At 36.1% G+C, this 25809-nt stretch overlaps 1 protein-coding gene across 2 annotated transcripts in view; it reads left to right on the forward strand.

The window, feature by feature from the left end:
- The window catches only part of gpc6a (glypican 6a), a 200212-nt gene extending 178434 nt beyond the window's left edge, over positions 1–21778 (forward strand). For both annotated transcript variants that reach the window (XM_079615037.1, XM_079615036.1), the window contains 3 exons: positions 11782–11912; positions 15005–15180; positions 17566–21778. In XM_079615037.1, the coding sequence (XP_079471163.1) occupies positions 11782–11912; positions 15005–15180; positions 17566–17762 (504 nt within the window). In that variant the 3' untranslated portion in view covers positions 17763–21778. The remainder of the gene's footprint in view (positions 1–11781; positions 11913–15004; positions 15181–17565) is intronic.
- The last annotated feature ends 4031 nt before the right edge of the window (positions 21779–25809 follow it).

A 25809-nucleotide genomic window follows, 5' to 3' on the forward strand; every position in this document is an offset into this window, starting at 1 on the left:
AAAACATTTACAAATCTTACCGACCCCTAACGTTTGAACAATAGTGTATGGATTTAAATGCGAGAGGAACACATTTATGTGTAATTTCATTGTTAAAATGTCTGAGGACACTAATGAAAGGACCCAGTTGTTCTTTGTCTGCGTTTGTGCCGCAGTGTTTAGAATAGTTTGTAATGTAGCTTGAGTTTGGGAGAGGAAACTATAACAGTTTTCTACTTTACTAATAACAAAACATCAATCTATCATTTCCGTGCTCCAGAGTGGAACCACATACAAGTTTATTTAATGAAGAAAAGCATAAAGGGGAGCTCAAAATTCAAATCTGGACCAAACTGAACATACTTTTTTATAATGAGAGTCTTGGTATTCAGGGCAAGAGATTTGAACATATTAAATATTTCTTCTTTCTGGACTTCTCGTAATAGATCCTCTATTGTTCTCGTGCTTATTTTAAGGGATTTTTGTGGTGTTCATGTTAATATGCTCACAATACCCAACCAAATTGCCAGCATGGTTCAAATGACTTGTTGGAAATGTACAGTTAAGCATCATAATTATAGTGAACATCAACTCAATGCATTTTGATAATATACCCTACAGGCAAAATCTAAAGTCAAATCACATTTTGAGTATAAGAACTCGTGTTAGGGATGAGCAACTAGTCAATTAGTGACCAGTGAGATTGTTTATTCTTTAACATTTAACATTTGCATTAATACATTTTAGCAGAAGTGCTGTAGGGGGTGAATTTGATTATGCAAAATCTCAGAGAGAGTTAAAATGTCATGAATGCATTAACATTTGAACATTTACTGTGAGAAAATGTGTCTACATACAAGCACTATATGACTTTTAGTCACATAGTGATGGGAAGAACGGATCGTTTTACTGACTTGGACCTTTGAATCTCGTTCAGCAAAATGAACAAATCTTTATCCAAATCATGTGGTTCATTTGCAAAGAATTAAATTAAATCTAAACTCATCTGCTTGCGTGAACTTTGATATTCTGAAAAAATTTAAAAAAATGTGCACGTGCATCCGACACAAAATGAACTTTGAGTCATATCAAAGATTTGTTCAAAATTATCGAATCGTTTATGATCGATCCAATAATGCCATATTTTGTAAAATGAGTTGTGCACATCAGTTGTTATTATTAGCTGATCAAAAATAAATACTTTTCCACTTGGAAGTCAGGATCTAAATGAATTTAAATGTGTCTCAAGAGGCCAGTCTACTTCGGTAGTGTATCAATTACCAGTTGTGATCAGCAATGTTGAAAGCTGTAAAAAGAAAGCCAGATAGTGTTGTTGTCAGTTGTTTCCTCTTCTCACATGCTTAACTGTTACTGTTCTGCTCGTGAAAGTGGCTGTAATTAAAATGTTGAGCTAAACGTTAAAGCTCTGCGCTGATATACGAGCGTCCGCAGTGACAGGCACTAAAACGAAACAGACTACATCACTCCAGCTCATCCTGTTGGGGTCGGCTTTCAGCTCTTGGCAGGAACGTCAAGAAGATGGGCTGTAAAAAGCGTCGTCCCTTAGCGGTGTCAGTCGGTTCACTGACGCTAGACAGTGCAATGTGACGACTGTCTCGTCTGGATACATGCATGTGTTTATACAGGAACTTTGACATGGTGATGGCAACTTGCTAATTCATGCTCTTAATCGGGACGTCCAACGGCTGCTGTGTTCATTAAAGGGAGTTTGTCCATACAATCATAAAGAGTGCCAGAAAAGGGAACAGGAAGTGTGTTATAACTTCTGCATACGTTGATTGATTTTGATGAAACTTCAGCTGTGTGTTCACTGTAGGAGACCGATCACATGACCAAGTCATAGTGCCACGCACTGGCAGCAGGAAGTGTGTCACTTTTCAAAAATGCTTTGAAATCTCCCTCTTATGTTTACCTTATTTGCTTAGTCACAAACTTCATCAGTATAATGTCAAAACACAGCAGATGTAGACCTGTGAAAGGATTCCTGATATCTAAATACTGTTGCTATGGCAACACATGAAACTTTAACAATATTTTTGGATGTTTTTAAAGCTCTTAGCATGAAACTTGACACACACATCAGGCATTTTCATTCTAAACAGCAGAAGCTCAAATAAATATATAAAAGTCATGTTGATTTGATCCTGAAAGTTTGGGGTTTGTAAAAATGTTTGTTTAATGAAATGGCAATGTTTTTAAAAATATCTTAGGCTCACATTTATTTAACCAAATTAGTTAAATAATTTCCTAGTTTCCTATCCTAAAATATTTACAAATGCAATGTATTCCTGTAATGCAAAGCTGAATTTTCAGTGTCACATGATCCTTCAGAAATCATTTTAATATGCTAATTTACTGCTCAAGAAACATTTATGATTATTATCAATGTTGAAAATAGTTGTGCTGCTTTATATGTTTGTGGAAACTGTGATACATTTTTTTTTTAGGATTCTTTGATGAAAAGAAAGTTCAAAAAGAACAAAATTTATTTAAAATATAAATATAGTGTAACATTATACATGTCTTCACAGTCATTTTTGATCAATGCATCCTTGCTAAATAAGTGTTCATTTAATTAAAAAAGTGTCAAACTTTTCCCAGCAAGTGTTTACCTTTAGATTTTGCAGATTTAAGCACAACGAGTAAGGACCCATAAAAGGTTATTTTTGTACCCATAATATTACAAATATTATTAAGCAGATAGTATAAAAAAGTCAGGTAAAGGCCTTAATATTGAATTGTCAGTTTATAATTGTCAGTCACACGTTTTTAGATTACATGATTGGTTCATCATTTTTAATTAACTTTTTGCTTTCACAAGTTAACATAAAATGGTTTTGCTGTGTGACAAATGATAAAGAAAATGCATTTAATCAGTTAAGACTAAAAGGACTGGAATGCAGTTTAAATAGTTATATTTGAAGTTTAGCATTGTCGCACCGCATGACATGTCAAGTACCCGCATTCAAACGCGCTCAGTTGGAGTCCAGCTGATTTCTGATGAGCAGATATCATAGCGCAGGTTTTTATCTGTCGAATATCATCTCGGACCGAATCGCATGCTGTTTGTATACAGAATGCCAGGGGACGTGTTCCTCACTGCGAAAAACACAAACAGTGAAACATCACGCTGAGTAATCCCCCGTCCAATTAGCCAAATCCACTCCACACTTCTAATCTATAGCAGCATGAGAGGAGTGTATTAACACGACTGCGCTCCTTCCCGTAGGGAGAAAGGAGTGCGAGAACAAATAGTCCTAATGAGGAGCTCTGACCTATACGAGGCTCAGATCTTCACACTGCTAACACTGTTCTGAGGGGCCGTGGTGGGCCCCGAACTTCACAGGGAATGCTTCAGGGGACTAGCCTCGCCTGCCATTTGATCAGACGTTAAGAAGGGTCACAAAGCCGGCCCCATATGAAGCAGCGAGCGCGCATTTGGTATGCAGAGCCGAGAGCGAGTGGCTTGCATGACTGGTTCAACTGGCATTTGACATCACTTCAAGATCTGGGGCGGCGGGGAAGGGTGAGCTGTAGACACAAGAGACGAGGCTGGAAACTTTCTTTCCACTGTTACAGAAGTCGGCAGTGCTTTGAGTGATGCCATTTAACTCTGTTGTACATGCTTAGTTCGGGTCAACTCTCGAGTCAACGCAAAATACTGTTCGCATCCCATTCTACTTGTGCATTGTGATGTTTTTGAAAGTCACCAAAATCGACAATTATTTTATTTATTGTAAATTATTTATCTGTGCTCATCACTATACTTTTTTATATGTATAATTCATGCATCTTTAATCAAAATCACTTCCCCTCCCTCTTGCAGCATCTCTTCTCTTCTCTGATGATGAGGGCGGGCAAACCTGTCACTCACACGAGATCCACCAATAGCAAACCACGACCATCCAATCAATTCCCACTGGACTAAATCAAGCCCCGCCCACATTTGTTATTGTTCCAGAAGCCGTTTCACTCAGATATACGACACAAGAAAACTAACGTAATTTCCGTTTCATTTTTACTTTAAATGAAATGGGATATTAAATTAGTAAAAATGTTGGATGGGATGTTTTAGCTCACTTTAGCTATGTGCAGTGCAAAAAAAAAAAAAAAAAAAATCCTGTATTCAGTATTTTGTCTTGTTTTTAATAAAAAATACATAAACTTCTTTGAAGCAAGACAATTGTTAAACCTCACTAAATTGTATTAGATTCATGCTTTAAACAAGAAAAAAACTATTTGACAGTGTGAGACAAATAAAGAATTCAAGGCATTTTACATTTATGTATGCCTTTAGCAGAAGCTTTTATACATTGCATTCAAAGTAGTAATTTCATCAGTTCTTGCATTCCCTCATCAATCAATCCAAAGACTTCGGTGTTGCTAGTGCCATGCTGTTAGAGCTATAGCGACATATTACAGTTTAATTCTTGCTTTATGGACATTTATATATATACAGTATATATATATTTTATATATACATAATCTGCACCAATGAATCATGCACAATTAGAACCAGAACTTGTATTATGAAACTAAATAGGGACCATTTTGATTTGACTTGTGCTGATGTGCCTTAGCATGCATAGCAAAAGAGAAAAGTAAAACCATACTGAATCTGTCACAATGGCAATAACATCATGAAATATCTTGTGCATTTTATTGCACCGAAATCATCTGCACACTGCAGTGTGAACAATCCTTCAACATACCAATCATTTCAAAAGGATCTTTTGTTTGCTATGATTATTGCATGCCCTTTGCAATCTTCTCTATAATGAATATTTCTGTTATTCTAGTCATGCAATTCTCAACATATCATTACGTAGGCAAGGACCTCGTAGCATATAAAAATAAAAAAACTCAACTGGGAATAAAATCATTATAAATTGGGACATGTCATCTCCTAAAGTTTCTAATAGAGGGCAGTTGCGGGGGAATTTTGAAGGTTGAAAGTCGCATGTAGACCTGGCCAGCAATGATGGGTCCTGCTTGTATTCCCCTGTGAGCAACAGAACTATCAGGTCTAAATGGTGCCGAGCACATTTAACACCACAATGATGGATTGTACCCACCAAACTTTTCCTCCTATTTTAAGTGAAAAGGAGTCCAGAGGCTGAACTCCACCGCTATGCTGTTACAGGCACATTTATATCCATTTGATATAAAACAGACAGTTCTGAAGCCCTATTCTGATGAGACCTGCTCAGAAAATAGCAAACACACCAACTCCAGTGATACAGACCAAGCTTTAAAATAATCATTTTAAACGGAATATCTATCTATCTATCTATCTATCTATCTATCTATCTATCTATCTATCTATCTATCTATCTATCTATCTATCTATCTATCTATCTATCTATCTATCTATCTATCTATCTATCTATCTATCTATCTATCTATCTATCTGTCTGTCTGTCTGTCTGTCTGTCTCTCTGTCTATCTATCTATCTATCTATCTATCTATCTATCTATCTATCTATCTATCTATCTATCTATCTATCTATCTGTCTGTCTATCTATCTATCTATCTATCTATCTGTCTGTCTGTCTATCTATCTGTCTGTCTGTCTGTCTGTCTGTCTGTCTGTCTGTCTGTCTGTCTGTCTGTCTGTCTGTCTATCCGTCCGTCCGTCTGTCCGTCAGTCAAATAAAATGTAACTATAATCACTAACAAATATAAGGCTGTTAAATTATATTTTATGCACCAAATATTGTCACTGTTCATTTTTCACAATCCATAGTTTTTGTATTGTTTATAATACAACTATTTATTTATTGACAGTGCTGTATTTTATCATGTTAGTAGTGTCCCCATTGTATAAAAGCAATAATCCATCAGAGGCTGATCATTAGAATGATTATTCTGCTTCATTAGATCATTCTGCTTTGTTTATCACGGTAAAAGGTATCACTGTAATGTTCATGCTCTTGTGGTTTATTAATGAATGTATTATTTTGTTTTATCATAATTATTGGAGACTGGATACTTTGAGATGATTTGTGTAACTCGACCTAACTAGCTCATTTTGACTTAAATGAATCAGACTATATACATAAAAACTAAATCATTTAATGAGGTTTTTCTCTGCACTGACTAGATACTGAAATACTTTGGAGTATTTTTGAACTGGCGCAGTAATTACTCCGACACATTCGCATTAAAATCTCGATGCTTTTCCTCGGGAAGCACAATGACATCTCGGCTGTTGTTGTCTAGACTGAGACGCTGTTACAGAAAGTGCCCTGATGCTTTCTAAATGAGTGCTACGGATGAATAATACACCAGCTTTCCTCCGTTTCATTCAGTTGACTGCAAATAAAATGTTCCCACCCTCGAATTACCCCAAACATGCATGACTTTATATTTTCCACATAGGGAATGAAAGCATACGGGTTTGGAATGACATGTGGGTGACTGACAGATGATGACTATTTTTCAGTTTGGACTTTGCACTAGTCCTTTAAAGCGCTCTAATACTGTAACCCAGAACATCATGGCATTGAGGAGCTGTAGATGTGCTGATAGCCCAGGTGTCGAGCCGTGGCACATGTAGGGAATGATGGCCAGCGCTCGGACTCTGCTGTCTGGCTGTTGTCGAGCTCGGACTCGTGTTGAGCAATGGGACCCAAGCGAATAACAACTCCTACCCTTAACTCTTGGCTTCTGGCAGGCCTGTGTGCTAATGATCTGTGTGTCCGAACGGTTAGGCGATCCGCAACGCTTGCCCAATAAACAGCCCACTCACTTACCGCTAACATAAGGCTTCTCTTAATACACAGCATGTATTTTAATACACCTTTGAAACATGAGTTGGCTTATTTATTTATATGCGCGCTTGGCACGCTCTCTACTGTCTGGGGAGTCTCTCTCTCTCTCTCTCTCTCTCTCTCTCTCTCTCTCTCTCTCTCTCTCTCTCTCTCTCTCTTTCTCTCTCTCTCTCTCTCTCTCTCTCTCTCTCTCACACTCTCTCTCTCTCTCTCTCTCTCTCTCTCTCTCAGAGGTGCAGCAGCATCTAGTGGTCTTGCTGGAAAGAAAAGTGTGTGTAAATGTATGCAATTATGCAGTAGTTGATGTACAAATGTTTGTCAAAATGCTGTGTTTGTGCTCACACTGTCTATACTGTATGTGCTGTAATTTGATACAATGCACTTATTGTGTGCTTATTTTTGTAATTATATATTTAATTTTATTGTCCTAAAGACCTACCCATCCCACCAAACCTGTCCCTTACCTCACCCGTATCCATCTCAATAGCAGCACAAGTGTTTTGAAATACAATATGAACACAATAAGTACATTGCACTCATTTTTTTAAATGTAAGTACGTAGTAGTTAGGAGACCTAATATAAAGTCTGACCATAAACAAATGCAAATAAATACTTTTAGTGTTAAAACACAAGCTTTTGTGTCATAGTAGTTAGGAGACCTAATATAAAGTGTGATTAGAAGCTTCTGTGTAAGATAAATGCTAAATGTGTGTTGATGTATTTGCGAGGGATGTGGGACACACACACGAGTAGGACAGACCATCTCTTGTCTAATATCTTCATGTCTTCACACGATGTTCCAAAGCATCTGAAACTAAATTACTTGCATTTGTGAAATACGCTATGCAAATAATCTTGATGTTCCTTACCAAGTCTAACAAGCACAAACTGTGTTGAACAGAATTTGACGTGCAAGTAAAAAGGTCCTACAGCGTTGTTCTACTTTACCACAGTAAAGAATGTGATTATAGTAATTAAAAGTGAATAAATGTTTATAATTCTCTGTGAAAATGGGTTAGACATGAGTGAAGATTTAGCAAAGAAACAAGACATTCCAATGTCCAGTGGAATTTGTTTTTAAAGCATAATTTGTTTTTGTTTTATTTGTGAGAAGTAGAATCCTTTTTTGTGACTTTGATTGGTTCCCATGGGCAGTCATTTGTAAGGAGAAACTGATCGACAGTTTGTTTGTTACATAAAGTTGATCTAATCCCACATGTACCGGATCTAACGCAATATATATCTCCATATACGCCTCATTCACCTTCGCTGTCGGTTTGGCTGTTGTTGTTTATCTCGGCACCCTCCTAAAGCATCCATGTTAAGGTGTTAATATCAGCATCCAGGCTAACAGCTTCTGAATGCTAACCAAACGCTCGGTGTGAAAGCGCTCCAGATCTCTGCAGCCCGTGCTCACGGATTAGCACTTCAAAAAGGGCAAAGCGGCCTCAAACTCTGACATGCCGTCAATAAACATTCTTTAATGTCGTGCCTCTGGCTGTTGCTGTTGACTCCGCAGATAACCTCAGCATCATTTAACACAGCTTATTTCTGCAGAATGTGACATCCGCCACCTTTTAATCCCATTATATCATTATTATATGTCAGAAACCTAATATACTCGCATGATGACACATACAGGATGTGTACAGGTTTCCTGTGCCAACAAGAATTAATGTCACTTTGCGTGATATATTCGTGGCTAATTGCATAATGATTCTTCAAGGGCTCTGGTATACATGCATGTCTATTATCAGAAAATTCCTCATGCTCTGCAATGAAGTAAAATCCTTTTCTTAGCCAGTATTTATATCTTGTTTTCCAGTAAAAATATCTAAGAATAGAGAGTTCTACGGCTCAGAGAGTTCAGTGAATGTCATGAAATACAAGCAGAACAACTTTCTGTGCAAATGAATCATAAAAACACTTGGGAATTGACTTTATATTTTTTAAGAACAATTTATGCAAGTTTAACGGATGATTTTTTTTTTAAAGTCGCAATGTTTATCTCATGTTTAATTCAATGTTTTACTTGCAATTTGCAATTATTAGCAAAATTCATGGGTCATGGGTAGGGGGTAGAGTTATACTATTACGTATCTTCTGAAAGAGTAGAGAACCTCCGGATCAAAACACAGACGAAAATAAGCAGAAACAAGCGATAAAAGCATTGCTTACGCACATGAAAAATGCGATCCTCAAACATTCAACAACATATAAATCGAAACTGCCTAATGTTACTGTATGAAATGTCAACCCAGGGTGAGTACTAAGACTGTGAAGCTTTGGGGGTTTTGATGGACTCGATCTACTCCACCTGTGTTTTGATCATCATTCTGAATTCTGTTTTTTCATTGACAAAAACACAATTTTCTCAGCTTTTTGTTCAAAATGTTGTGTTTTTTTAAAACTTATTCAAAAGTTTTAATAAAAAAAAAAAATGAATAAAGTTTTTATGAATGTTTGTATTTATTTTGCGAATTTTTTTATTTTCGACAACAACAAAAAATGCTGGCGGGGAAAGAGTTAAAATGTCATGACAAAACAGTGGCAGATATCTGCCATCAGATCTCCTCCTGCAGTCAGAACCCTGCACTGATAAGCATCAGTCTGTTTGCTTTCTGGAGTGCGGTGCACTTCATTAATAAAATCAATCTGCACACGTCTGAAGCTCTGGGCTCTGATCTGATGATGTACTAGAAGGCAAGATTTTATCGACGATTCTGTAATGTCTCGGCATGAGCTAATATCTCTTGCACAAAAGGCAGTATGAGTAGAGATAGTAGAGATAGATAAATAATAGAATACACCTTTGGATGAATGAAGCCCATTCTTTGACCTAGAATGAACACTTTATATAAAGCAGAAGTGTATTAAACTCTAAATTGGAATCTTTTAAATGGATATGTTCGTCTTTGATAGAGTTCGCTAGGTTTAGCTACACAGAATGTATCAGGTGTGTGGTTCTTTTCTGTGAAAAACCTGCGCCATGATGCCAGGGTGTTACTATGAGGTTCTAGGGAGATCTTGCAAGGCAATATTATTGTATTTATTGTATTATGTTAAACATAAGATGGATAATTAGAATTAGGTGGTTGTTGGAATTGATAACACAGTTATGTTTTATGGTCTATCTGGGAAAAATCAGTCTAATTGCTGATTAAAGAAACAGCAGTCTTCAAAAAAAAAAGCCACATGATTTGAAGAAGTCTGCGAAACACTATTATTCAAGCAATATCACACAAAAAAGTGTTTATATACAGCAGTTCAATAAAAGTTCAATAAAGTTAAAATTAATTTTGACACAATATTGCTAATTAAGTTGCTTATTTTGCTACACCATGGACGGTATCTATTTCCTTCCTGAATGATTCAGCATTTTTTAACAAATCGATTGAATGAATGATTCAATGACTCACTAAAGACAGACAGTTTTGTCACAAAACGAATCAGTTTTTTTTTTTAACTAGTCAGGAAAGTGAATGCTTCAGTCAGTCACTCTCGCTGCGTCCGAATACATTTATAAAACAAATTTAGCAGACACTTTTATCCAAAAGTGTGTACTAAAAAATGAATAAATGAATATGCCTATATTGTATGCAAAAAAAAAGGTATGTGAGCCAAGTAGTATTTCCAAATTCATAGTATTCATAAAACAGTAGGCAAGAGTACCTGGATGGCCTACTATTTCTGAAGTGTGCATTCGATGGACACTTCACTATCCCATGAGGCCACGGGAGATGATTTGTGAATAGAGGTTTAGGAACCCAACTTACGCCGTAGGTCACATGACAATGACAACATGGCGGATGTAATATGTCCAAATTGTATTCATACTACACATATTCATTCTATATAGAATGTACTTCTTTGTACATTTTATTGTTTTACTTTGTTAATGGTTGCAAATTAAGTTTCAAACCAAATGTAGTACCTACTTTAGCATATACGATTTCGGACACAGCGTCTGTTTTGTTCCTGAATGAATCAGTGTTTTGAACGAATCGGTTGAGTGAATCAATGGCATGCTAATAAAGACAGACATTTTTTTAACAAATTGTTGGAATGAATGAATCACTAAATCACTGTCGCCACCAACTGGTGCAACTTGCAGAAACGAGGCACTGAAAACTCTACAAAGTGAAACGGCCGTTGTTTCCACCATATTTTGCAATTCGGGCATGAACTATTTTCTTTGAATGTGCAAGAGATATTCATTAGCAGGTAAATAACTAGAAGAAAAGTAGAGTAAACTGTAAAAAGTTAGCTACAAACCAGAGTGTTTATGAATACAACTATAAAATAATGTGATAACAAATACCGGTTTGCTGACTTATAAAGTAGCTTATGGACTTTTAAAATAACTTGCTTTTTAACTCTATTACGTTAAAAATAAGATGAATAATTAGAATTAGGTTGTTGAAATTGATAACCCAGTTATAAGTAATAGGAATAGTGATGCTTGCCTTAACAAGCACTTGCTAGCTAATAAATAGTAGAAATATTGTGCATTTCTAGAGAGTTGAAGACCAGCAACCATTTAATAAGGCATGTTATGAGTGAAACAGACAACCAGTGACGCGTCTAACAATGGCCTGGACATTTATGAGCAATTTCCACAGATAAATCTTGGCATTATGCCTGAAAATATGTCCAATTTATAAACCTCTCACTGTGAGAAGTATTCCAGGTTGAGAAGAGATTCCAGCGATCCCGTTCGGCCAGTTTAAAAACAAATCCGTCCTTCTGGTTGGTACAGAAAATACCAGCACAGCTTAGCGAGGATTAGACTTGCACCTGCTCCCCAATGAATTATCTAGCAGTGTCGATACTGAAAAAGTGAAGCCAGAATGAGATTTCCATGCAAATCGTTGGCCTCATCTTCCCCCCTTTATAATAATCCCAACCCAATCCATCACACAGTTCAAAATGTGCATAAATCTTCATTCCCCTGTTGTGTTTGTGCTGTTGCATATGCTAAACTGATTCTCTGTGCGTGATTCCAGGTGATCGACATTAAGGAAAAGCTAAGGGAGTCGAAGAGATTCTGGTCGTCGCTGCCAGACAGCATCTGTGCCGAGGACACCGTGACTGACCCAGATGAGGAGCAGTGCTGGAACAGCCACACAAACGGAAGGTAGGACGGTCACCTTCACACGCACCTTCCCCTGGGTCGCGTCGCAGATTGTTGTGTTTCAATGACACCTTCCATGGTAATTGTTTTAGCGATATTAGGTCATAGGCGAACACAAAACACACTGTTGGCTCAATACACGAGGTTGGTTATGATACCCAACCAAAAAGAGTATATACAACTGAGCTAATTGTGTATTATCGACTGGTGGTTTAAAAATAATAATCGTAATTAACGTGTGATTCCAGAAAACATGATACTCTGCTTAAAAATAATCCACTGTTCCTTTACTGAAGTAACAATAACTACCAGTGTGAGTTTTTGGAAGAAGTGGTGGCATAACGTTGTTCTCATGGGACTACAGTGCGGGTAATTTTATAATTGTAAATTATTGTGATTTTATAATAAATAATGTTTCTTGAGCAGCAAATCAGAATGATTTCTGAAGGATCATGTGACAGTGGCTATGTTTCCATCCACATTTTTTTATTTATATATATATATAAATATACGTGCATTGTGAGATATTGCATAAAAAACTGCTGGATGGAAACTAAGATGTGCAAAAATTTAAAAAAATGTACATAAAAAACGAATGCGCTCGCTCGAGTCGGATTAATTTTTTATTCGATAAGAAGCATAAACTACGATGGAAACACATTTACCAAATTAATTCCTCGATGCCATTAAAAAAATCACGTGCCTTTGTGCAATGGGACGGCATGATTGGACTAACCAGCGGACTGATCTTTTTGCAAAGCATCTGAAATTTCCAAACAACAGGAGTCTTCCTCCGAAATGCATTTATTGGTATTAATTTTGTCTGCATGCACTGAGACGCAAGTCATTTATTATATGCGAAAAATATTATATACAGTGGCTTCGCCTACTTTTCTTAGTGATATTTAGCGCCAGTTGATCAGGAAGTGAGGATTTTGTTCACTTCGACTCAATGGATGGAAACGGTGCTTTATCCGCAAATGTTTTATGATATATTACAATTTTGCGCATATAGGTTAAATTCACAAGTTCTTCTTTTCTTGGCTTGTTTGGGACAAGTACATTGACAAGTGTCAATTGAACACGTGCATTAGTGTGATTAATTATTTTTGAGTATTTGAGTGTGAAAACGACCTTTAAGACATAATAATTTATGATTGACAGACCTCTGGTTTTTACAGTAGCTCATTCCTTCAGTTAATTTCTGTTGATGGGCATTTCATAGAAAACGCCATGATGTCTGTCACTCCGTCTGCCCGCCTTTGAGAATGAGCCAGACGGCTTGGCAGAAACCCATCCGCTTTCCAGCCCTCCACAAGTGAGAATATCAGCAGATGGTGCAATATAAGATGTGTTTCATTTTCTTTCCAAGCGGCCTCATCATGTAAATGACCCGTACTGGGTGAAGAGGGTTTTTTAGAGTACCTAAAAGACAAATTAACGCAAATGATAAGACTTGGTGGAGCTGAAATGCATGTGATGTATTTCTTTTTTTTAAAATATTTGTCAGATCTGGTCTCCGCGGAGTACAACCGTCTCATTATTGGCTAATTACTGTTTTAAAGCCATACAGTTTGCATTTGAATAGGAGCACATTTGCGATGGCGCAACCTGGGAGCATTCAACAAGTTTCATTTATTTTTGCACAAAGCACCTGAAATATTAATTAGGCACAAACAATTACCTCTCGCTAAAGCGCTTATTAGGAGATTAGATCTCAATAGAGTTCGTTGCATGCATAATGCTTCAACATGTGTTTATACTGACAAGCAGCATTCAGATGAAGAGGAAGAAATTCAGAGAAGGCAAACATGATATATGCAATTAATTCAGTATGAATCACAGACTCTACAAACTTCATTATGTAGATCATTCACGTCTCCAGTTCTGCCTCAGGTAATAATTGCGAAAAAGATCATTGTGAATTTTAATTTTAACCCTATCACCGGGTTGTTATTATTATAACCGAAACTAAAACTTTAAATAAACTTGAAAAAAAAAAGAAAAAAAAGTGTATTTATTTCATATTTAGTTTAACTTCATATAGGGCCTAAATTAATAAAAGTATTATCTAAAAAATTAAAAATATATTATCTAAAATTAAAATAACAACGCATTAAAGTTACTTTTAAGTACAAAATAAATTTTCATTTTAAATTTTATTTAGAAAAAATATTTTATTTTAAGCAAAAACGAATTGCATAGTGTTTGTTTTTTGTTATACATTCAATGTATTTAAAACATTTATTTGAATAAATTCAATACATTTAAAGTTTGAAAATATCTTATTGATATTCTTGAACCATTAATAATCAAATGTACAACAATGACGTCATTACTGCATTGTGGACAGTCTTCTTTCATTCAGTGTACTGTGAAGTCTTTCTTACAAAATATAGTCTCTACAAAATATAGTTCATTATTTTTTTTTTTTTTTTTTATTATAATATTAACTCGTACGCAAATGACAGGAAATGGGCCTCGTACTGAGTGTCACGACATTGGCAAAGCGTTTATGATTTGCTTTATTAAAACATTAACACTATTTATCAGCTGATTTGCAAGCAGAGATCTTCCTGATCTATTATAATGTGTAGCACCTTTACAAGCAAGATTTTCACACTATAGGTGAAAGTGGAGCTTGCAGCCTCGCATTATTCCTGTTATACAACACAGGGCGACGCGAAAACGCTGACTTCCTGATAGTGCAACTGAATATTGCACATTGTGTGATTCTGCACACGATGTAGATCTGCAGGGCTGGTTCATGTGAATGTGAGAGCTGCTGATCCTGCTAAAGACACTCCTGATGGGGTCATGCTTCAGTCCACAACAGCGCCTGCTCATGCGAACACAGTCTTACATCCAAGCGCCGCTCGGATACATTGAGTTTTGGTTTATCTATGAAGGATTTGTAAATGAATGCATTTGCATTTGTGTGTCCCTTGACTTTGCTTTTTAAGATTTTAAATTAAATATAGATTATACCAAATCACAGTGAATCATTTATGTGTTTCTTGGACCCCAACTGAAAACATTTTAATAAAACATTCCCACCAAAAAAACTCTGCAAATGTTTGTTTGTTAATTTCCAGATATTTTCCTGAAGTTGTAAAAGACGGCCTTACGAACCAGCTCAATAACCCAGAGGTGGAAGTGGACATCACGAGACCAGACACCTTCATCAGACAGCAGATCATGACCCTGAGAGTGATGACCAACAAGCTACGAAACGCCTACAACGGCAAAGACGTCTACTTTCAAGACTCCAGTAAGTCAGTCAGTAGAGAACATTAGTTTATGGATAAGCGGAGAGTCTGCATCTAATACATTGTTTCTGATGTTATAAATGTGTTCAGGAAATATATGAGGGATTTTGTTGTCCTTCCTGATCCAGGAATATGACCATCTTCAGGGACTGGGTTTTTGAGTTGATCTGGAGTAACTAGATCTAGATTTACTAACATCTTGCACCAGCTCAAACTCTTTTTTGGCATTCAAAAACGAACTACTGTCAGATTTACTAAAGACACGCAGTGAAAAATTAGCACTGAAAAGTCCTAGACAGGGTTATTTTTTAAGGTCGACCTTATTGCTTATGCATTAGAAGGAGTTTCCAACCGAGTTTCCCTTTCAGACGCAAAGTGTATAGGGGAGGAGAGTATTTAAATGAATCACGCAAGGTGATTTACTAAGGTTTGCGCTTCAATTTACTGGTATTTGTGCCATTATTTAATGGCCCAAAAAAAAGCACGTCTTAAACCAGACGGTAATTTGCGTTGCTCTTGGTAGATTGTGTTGGTCATTATGATCCGGCTGCGTCTGTGTTTATGCATTTGGCGGATATTTTAACGAAAGTGACTTGCATTGCATTCAATGTATATGTTATATGAGTTCATGCATTCCCTGGGAATCGAACCCATGACTTTGGCGTTGCATGTGTCATGCTGTCAGAGCTACAGAAACACAAAATACAAATATGCGAGTCAATTGTGATTGACTTTTGTGATTGACCTTGGCATTGGTGAAGGTGTTTTGCACAAGCAATTACCACAAAAAAAATGCAATCGTTATTTAAATAGTCAAGCAATGTATAACTTCTATGTTATATTAAAACCCATATATGAGTTTGTGTTTACTTTTTGGCACAATATTGTGATATACAAACTCAAACTCAAAGGTGAAAAAGTCACCAAGTTGAGCTCCGCTCTTTTCTCAAGGAGACACGCTAGTATTCAAGACATGCAGCATACGTTCTGTTATTGACACTTATTTTGGTTTTGACCTACTTAAGATTTGACTTTCTTAAAGGAATAATGCATAGATGAAAATAGATTCAATTGCACAGATAAAAATAAGCCCAAACAGCTCAGGCATACACATTTACACCCTTCTTAGATGCAAAACCCCCCCAGCATGTGTTATTCCCTGTAAGCAGGCCAGCCTTCCCTCACGCGGCGCCATAAATCACGCCACGGCGTCAGAAAGCGTCACGCGCAGTCTAGACCCTCTGTCAGTGAAACGAGATCCTCGTCTGTCAGAAACAGAGGCCCGGTCGGGACTGACACCAACAGGAAGCTGAATTATGATAATGTATGGATGGTCTGGGAATATGCACGTCCTCAGGTGCCGGTTATGTTTGCAGGGGTGTGAGTTGATCTTGAGTAACTCTGAACCTATGAGAGCCAACTAATTATCATTCAAGAAATCAATTCAATAAATGCAAATAAATAATAAAAAAATTAAAATAATTATAAAATCATACAAAATTATAAAAGCAATAAAATATATTGTAAATATAATATTAATTTTAGCAATTGATAATGTATAAATAAAATAAATAAATAAATGCAAGTATTAAGCCCTTTATAAACGCACGTTAAGTATCATATATAATTTAAAATATAGTATTAATATAATATAAAAAATATATAAAACATTATGTAATATATAATATGTATAGAAATTGAACTTTTTAAATCTTTTTTTTATATAAATCATAAAATAAAGAGCAAAAATATGCAGGAGTGTGCAAAATTGAGTAAGAATAAATTAAACATTAAAAACAAAATGCAATTTATGAAATATAAATATTTTATAAATTAATTAAATACAATCATTAAGCCCTTTATAAACACACATTAAGTGTAATATATGTAAAATACAAAAACAATTAAGATATAATATGTACAGTAATAACATTTTTGAACAAAAATGTAAATATAAATTGTAAAATAAAGAGCTAAAATATTAAGGAATATGCAAAATAGAGACTAAATTAATTTACAAAAATAATGCAATTGATAACAGAAATAATAAGAAAATGAAGAAATTGATGATATAGAAATAGTAAACAAATGAAAATGCAGTCATTAAGCCATTGTATAAACACATTAACAGTAATATATGTATAATGCAGATAAAATGTAATATATAATATGTATAGTAATTGAACTTTTGAAAATAAAAAGGAATATTTCATATTGCCAATATTGTCCTAGTGCGTTTACGACATCAGTAGTTGACTTTCCATACATTTGTATTCTCCAATTTTGAATGGTTCTGAACCGGCACTGTTCCAACCGTTGTAGATGCAGTTTGCCCATGTTATATATGGGCATTTCTCCAGACATTTACTCATGTGTGTTTGCGTCAGGTGATGAGGAGAGCGGCTCGGGCAGCGGAAGTGGCTTCACGACAGAACCTGAGGTGATCCACACGGAGCCCCCGATGGTGGAAGCAGACAAAAGCGGCCCGCAACCGACGGCAGGCGCAGGCCATGGGCAGGAGCCCTCGCTGCGGCTACTAGTGTGTGTCCTGGCCCTCACAGCACTGGTCCTGTGCTGGAGATAATGGCAGGAGGAGGCACTCAGCCACACGGACACTTAAGACACACAGCGGCGCTCACGCTGGTAGCCTTTCCGGAACTGGACTGGACCTTTTACAAAAAAATATAAAGAAAAAAGCCCATGAAAAAAAGGAGAGAAAGCTAGCTAGCTAAACTCAAGGAGAGCAAGTGAGTGTGTGAAAGGTAGAGCGAGCGCAAATCTTTGCATCCTGCTTTTTTTCCAAAGAATGCTTGGTGCAATCAGAAGCAGCTTCTCTTTTGGCCAACTGCTCTCATTTCTAAATGAAGTTTCTTTTCGGATGACAAGTGGTTGCCGTGCCAATGGGACCACTCTCCGCATAGCTCTTTCGGAAAAGAATGGGAAAATTTAACATATATATTTTTGTTTTCCTTTTATACAGCATAAAATGAGACAACAAAATACGCTCTGGTGTTTTTCCGCCCCTCCCGAATTCATTGAATGACAAAAACAAAACAAAAAAAAACAGGCATTATGAAGAAAAAAGTAACAACAACAAAACAATTCTATATAAATCAACTTGTTTATGTACCACTGTGAGAATGCATGGGGAGGTCATGAGTAAATGTTTTTAACTGTGATTTTCACACAATTTTAATGCTTTGAATCTTTTTCTTTTGTTGAAGTGATTTTTTTTTTTTTTAATGTTATTTGCTAAGGTGGCGATTTGAGATTATTTTATAAGATATTAGACAGTTTTATGTGAGCGTTAATAGAGTCTGGTCGAGTTTCCCCGAGGGCTGCTCCTGCTTAATTCAAAAGAAAGTATCCATATCTTAATATATAATAAAGGTTTAGTTATAAAATGTTTTCTTACAGAGAAAGATTTATTTATATTTCTAATATAATTATATATTTTGGCTTTACCAGTTAGCAACATTTATTCAAAAGCTCATATCTAACAAAATAGCTCTTGCAAAGAAAGATGTTTTTTTTTGTTTTTTGCCCTTTTCAATGCAAACACATTCATTTATTTTACAAATATTTTCTTTTCAATCTGTATTCAGATGTACCTGACACAGACTTGCCTGATAAGTCTGAAATGTATTACTGAATGAAACATTTCATCATTTGGATTTGGGAAAGCTTCTAATGGAAAAGTCTTGGGAAACACCGAAAGCCAGTGTTAAACGCGACATGTTCCTTACGCTCATTTATATACTCGTCATTTTAATCAATTATGTATGCACAACCCTCATTTACTTAACAGCTTTTTTCATTTTTCTGTTTTTATGTAGCTCACCATATCAGCGTTTCACGTTTTATACATAGACAATTACAAAATGATTTTGTTGTGAATCAATGGGCCTCATTCATGAAACTAACGGTTAATTGTGCGTGTAATTATTCTAAAATACGTAAAAACGTCTATTGCAACATGCAAAAACTCTCTTTGAATACATGCATTTTTGTTTTTTCTCATTCTCAAAATTTGCATTGAATTAAATGAAATTGCTTAAGAGTTTTTTTTATGAATGATTCACACTGAAATCTATTTCATGAATGAGGCCCAATGAGTCGCTATGGATGTGACAAGGGCACTTTCTGATTTCACTTGTATCTGTAGCTATGAATGTTTCCAATCCAGTGCAATTCAAATCCAATGTACACATTGAACAAACCGACAGATTTGCCAGTTTATTGGCTCAGACCTCCCGATATGAATGCTGGCATGTGTTAATGTATCGTTTAATGACAGCTCGTGGTTTATGGAAGGACGCCATGCATTCATCCCGAGCCGTAAAGCTGTGCGTTACAGTGTGTTCACAGCCGCCTGCAAACACTCTTTTCATCAATGAAATGCAAAGATGCTCAAAGATCCCTCTAATGTCCTCTTCTCAGAGATGCGTGAAGGTTGAATGGAAGCATCAGTGAGGATGGGTGGAATATAGACACACAAATATCTTTGAAAATGAAACGTGGAAGAGAGAGAGAGAGTCCAGCGATGCTTTAGTGCGTCTGGTTTTGAAAGCAGGACAGGTAGCAGAAGACAATGTGCTTTTTGCTCATGCCTGGGTACTTTTGTCTTCCCAGAAAGGCTCAAAAAGCACCTCGGTGGGTTTTGGAAATGAGAAATTCAGTGAGCCAGGAGAGAGGGTGCACCGTGGAAAGGTCAAACACGCCGCTGTGTCTTAAAGTCAACATGAAGTCAGATTCTCAACCCTGTTCACTTTTTAAAACATGTTCCTAAATGAAAAAATCCACTTTAAAATCATGTTTTTTTTCTTCCTTTTTTCATTGAATATGAACATTACAGAAGTAAATTGAGTCGTTTTCTCTTGAATGTTTTATGGTAATAAAAAAAGCAAAGGAAATACAGACCCATACATGTATTTATAAACCATTATGACACTTATGTATTCATTGTTACAATGTTGCATTAAAACACATGCAAACAACCAATTTCAGATGTAACAATGAATCTGCAAATATTATAATGCTTTTTAACTTTGGTTACACTTATTTCTGAAAAGATTTAATGCATTATAAAGCACATTATGAATACCTTTATAATGCATTACAAATAAATGCGTTAAAGTGCCCCTATTATGCTATTTTAAAGGTCTCCTTCAGTAGGTCAAAAAACACTTTATTTTTCTCATAATATAGATTGCACATCATAATATAGATTGCACATCGCATAATTTCTCATAGAGTCTGAAATGATTAATTTGAAGATTCAGTCTCTCTAAACCCCTCCTTTCCGCGAGCTGCTATGCTCTGATTGGTCGACCGCTTACAGCGCACGACCATTAGAATATCTGATCTTCAGATCCGGATCTTCCTCAGCCCTTGAAATAGTGATACGAACAATAGCATCGGTTTTCCCGTATCAATTCGAGTCCTTATCCTTTTGCAAAGTGGATTTGCAGCGTTGAAACATAACAATGTTGAAAACACGCACCAAACTCTCAGTACAACTACAGTGTTTGAGGGCGGGGCAAAGTAGATGTTGTTCACAGACAGCCAATGAAGACTATAGGCTGTCATTATGCAAATGTTACATTGTTACATAGGCATGTGACAGGAAGTGAGACTGGATTTACTGATGACTCATAAGATACGAGACAATAACTTTGTGTCGTGCAATTTGATCTTTACAACTTTTCAGGCGTTTTACCCTCACACACAGCTTTATTACACACTACATGAAAGGGATTTTTTTTAAAATCATAATGGGGCACATTAAGTAAATTGTTACCGGTGCAATCAAAAGCTCATCAGATGTTTGTCATGCCAACTTTATTTCAAGGAAGACAAATGTGAAGATTCCTTCAAATTGGTCGAGGGTCCCAAACGGGCTGGTCGCAATATTGACCACAAAAGAGAAACAAAAGAAACGTTTTCTCTTCCATTGCCCTCCATTCTTGGTCGCTCTGTCAGAATCTGAAGTTGAAACGAGCATGTCATGTAAAACTTTTCCTAACAGCTTGCGTGTTTCTACTTGTGGTCTGAATGTATTTGGCTTTCCTCTTTTGTGCTACGATGATATCAGTTCGAAAGGTCAAATCTATTTTTGTTTTGGTCTTGGAGGATGCGAAGACTTATTCGTCAAAAGGTTTTTATTTTTCATGTTTTAATGTGTTTGATGAACTGGACACACACCAGATCCACGCACTCAGTGAACCTGTTTCTAGCTCTTTATGTTTAGTTTCTTTCCACATTGCACTTTGAAATTAAGTTCCACATTTAGATCTTTATATGAGTGAAAAAAGAAAAACGAATACGTTTACATGTAAACAAGTACAAGCCATGTCAAATACATGTGTGAGAAGATTGTGGTCTGAAAATGAACGTTGTTTCTATAAGCACGCTGCTTTGAGCTACTAAAGCTGAAGTTTTAATGCGACGTTTATGTCGTGCAAGCAGACATGCCTTACAGTTTGTTTGTTTCGTTTTTTTTTTAAAGAAAAAAGTACTAAATGGATTGCATATTTGGATTTTGTTACTCTCTCTTATATACGGACAAGTGATGAAGGGGTGCAAATAAACATTTTATATGAAAAAAACATTGGTTGTCATTTTGTGTTCTTTCATCACATGCATTTAGCAAATCATCAAATATATAGATTGTATATATATTGTATATATATATATATATATATATATATATATATATATATATATATATATGTATATATATCAAATATATTTGATGTACAATTCAGCAGCTTACTCAAACATTCATTCTCCGGATAAAACCAGATTTTGATGAAAATGCTGATGCGATCAAATTTAGTGTGAAGGAATGGAAATCAATCAAGGTTTTAAGGAATAGCTAAAGAAGTGTTTATGGTTTAATGAGCAATTTGAATGAAAATAATTGATGGGATTATAAATATGATCAACCTCAGGTTTGGTGAATGAGTGAGAGAGTCATCTGATTCAAACTAGTGAACAGGTGAGTCGCCAGAATGATTCACTGATTGATTCATTAGCAATCGAGCGATTTGGCTGCAGATTAGACTATTCATCACACTTTATTGTGCAGTCAGAGAGAACAGCACATTAAGAAGTGTTCACCATATTTATATTCAATATTATTTTTGCAACGCCCAGCGTTTCTCTCTTATTGCACATAATTCACCAGCTCACAGCCCTGCTAAAATATAAATTATAAATGGGAGGGGAAAAAATCTGACAAACTGCAAATTTAGTTTGTATCTGATTTATGTGCATGAGCACCACTGATGTTGTTATGCACATACACTTAGCTGTAATTCTAAAACATTTCTGCATATGCAGGATTCATTGTGGAAACATTTCACCAAGTTTACACAGTATGCTATATAATTTAAAAGTGGCTTTCAAGGAAAGTCTGTTCACTCGGTGGCCACATGTACAGCGCCTCCGGGCAGCTATTCCGGGTGCTATCTAATTAAAAGGAGGAATCCTCAAAAACCGCTTGCCAAACTCACATTTAAATTACAGGAGGAGGAACCTACTCCACCATATATCTCCCATTCAGAGTCATATGTCCACCGTCTTGAATAATACACAGAACTACTTTACTGTACCCAATATTATACAGTACACATGTATGTTGCTGTAAAATACACTTCATTAGGTTGAACATGTTTTGTATTTATTATTGGTAAACTCAGCACCCAATAATTCAGAAACCTAAACTAACATTTCAATGACACATTTTCAGTTAGAACAACAAACACTCGAAACTCTTCCTCAGCTTTTGTAAAACGATCGTCACGATGATCTGCTTCATGAACAATGATCTCTCCTGAGCCCAAACCTCAGAAGCTGCTCTCACAACACATTTTTATATTCATATATATATATATGTGCTATATATGTGAATATTTATGACACTGACTTTAAAGCTGCCAGGATGAATCTCACAAAATATCAAGAACATGTTTGGGTCAAATCAGTGTTATTATTATAATACTGTAATGATCATGATATTTTTACCTGTGGACCAAAATAATTTGGTAACGCTTTACAATAAGGTTTTATTAGTTAACATGAACTATCAATGAACAATATGTATATAGCATTAGTTGATGTTAATTTAAACATTTAGAAACCTGTACTGAAGTACAAATACTGTACGTACCGTACTTCATTATCATTACACGGCACTTAAATGTATAATAACACTGTAACACCTTAAAATAAAGAGTAATCAAAAATGCATAGTTCGTTAACTAATGTATTAATTAATATTAACAAATATGATTATAAACAATAAGCCATAACATTTGAATAAATACCATAAATAGCAATGCAAAATAATATTGTTATACTTTTCTTTCTGAAAACATGACATTTTAAGAGAAAAATAACGTCTAGGATCACTAATTGGATGTCTCCATCAGAGTTTTATCATTTAACTCAAACTCTCAGGAAATGAAACTAAAGGCAATGACTCGTCGACCTCCGCATCTCATTATTCCCAGCACTCGCTGCACTAATGACCTCACAGGTCAGGAAATCATCAGGCGCGAGAGGCCATCTGAATATTTGATGCCATAAATTGAAGTTCCAGTTGAATTATACTGAGCGTTACTCTGGAACACCCCCGTTTAAAATATTGATGACATCATTTCCTTTTCACCAGACCTCTGGAATGAGTCACACTGAATATACGCCGCTCTTGTAATATAATTCTGAACACATGAGCTCTGATCCAAACCCTATAGTGCACTGGAGCATCCCGGGTTCACTTCAAGAGCACTTCTGTGCTGTCTACGTAGGCAGATCACTTGATTTACGAACATAACTAAAGTCTAAAGAGAGTCAATATCACATATGACGGCAAAAATATGGTTAGGCATTAAAATAAATTGCTCAAAAAATGTCATGCATTATGTTGTAGCTGTTGGGCAACATTATGACTTAATCAGGAGTTACAGATACTTGGCAGCCGTACGAGCGCTGCACTCGTTTGAGGATTCCCAGTGTGTTCGTCCCTGCAATCTGCTTCCCCTCAGTGATGTTCCGGGTATAACATGCCAATACTGCCTTTCCTTTCCTTTCCTTTCCTTCTTTTAAACAGACATCATTCCAGTTCATTTATATGCCAACTTAATTTATTTAAGAGATAGTGGGCGGTAAAAAGGGAAGGGCACAATATTAAGGATATTAAGGTCAGAATGTACAAAGTGAATGTGCTCTTTCGTAATACCCTTCTTTTCTAGACTAATTGCGAATGCCCTTTGACTTACAACTAATAGCACAGGGATATTGGAGACGCAGTAATTCCCATGGAAATAAGGGAACTTGTAATAAAATTAAATCTGAGTTTTCAATTTTCCATTCCCATTAGAGTTTACAAACCAAATGGGTTCTTGATTCCACATGCAGGCTAATGAATTTCCAAAATAAGTCAGAGAGGGAGGGGAATTGAAATACGGACGTTTCCCCACTGGAAGATTGTTCCATATATAAACGTGTCCTTGTTTTATCGTCCATGGAAAACAAGGTGGAGGAAATTCATCGGAGGTCGGGCTGATTTAAAAGAGATGATCAAGTCTTCGGTTGGTAAATGAACACACACTGAAAGAAAACATAGAGAGAAAAAAGTCTAATCTGTAGTATGACCAAACTTACTAAGATGTTCATTTACTAAAATAAAGCAATTATTTGTGAAAATTCTCACAGTGATTGTATTTGTATTTACTTATAATGCACTGTACATAAAAAAGCAGATATGGATGGATGGATGGATGGATGGATGGATGGATGGATGGATGGATGGATGGATGGATGGATGGATGGATGGATGGATGGATGGATGGATGGATGGATGGATGGATGGATGGATGGATGGATGGATGGATGGATGGATGGATGGATGGATGGATGGATGGATGGATGGATGGATGGATGGATGGATGGATGGATGGATGGATGGATGGATGGATGGATGGATGGATGGATGGATGGATGGATGGATGGATGGATGGATGGATGGATGGATGGATGGATGGACTTATTCTACTTATTTCTGACAATTTAAATGTAATGAGTATCTGGCAGTCCAACACATTGATTTCTTTTCTGATTTTTTGCCTCATAAAAAGGCAACATTTTTACTTGCTATACAGGCAATACACCAACAATTTTGCAATAACAAATCTAACACAAATCTCAAACACATGTTCAGCAAATGTTAAGTACATATGAACTCTGAAATATATGAGTTAGTTAGCTAGCTATAGAGTGACATAAAGAAAGCCAGTCAAATGGTGTGCAACAAAACAGAAACAATCTCCCAAAATCTTTGCTAGACTTTAAGCTGTTTTATTCAAACTATCAATTATTATTACAGTAAAGACACAATATTAAGGCCTGTGTTTTCAGTATTCTGTGTGCATGATACAACTTTTTTTGGAGAGTTTGCCACAAAGCTATCATCATCATCATCATCATCCCGTGAATATGAATGGATGCTGAATATGTATGCAGGAACTGGCTTTGACTGTGAATTGAGAAGTGCTCTTGTTTCGGAAAGTGCTCGAAAAGCAATTGAACACATTATTATGATCTTTTTTTCTAAACCAAGATATATT

This window comes from Phoxinus phoxinus, assembly GCF_949152265.1.
Source record: "Phoxinus phoxinus genome assembly, chromosome: 6".
NCBI classification, from domain to species: domain Eukaryota; kingdom Metazoa; phylum Chordata; class Actinopteri; order Cypriniformes; family Leuciscidae; genus Phoxinus; species Phoxinus phoxinus.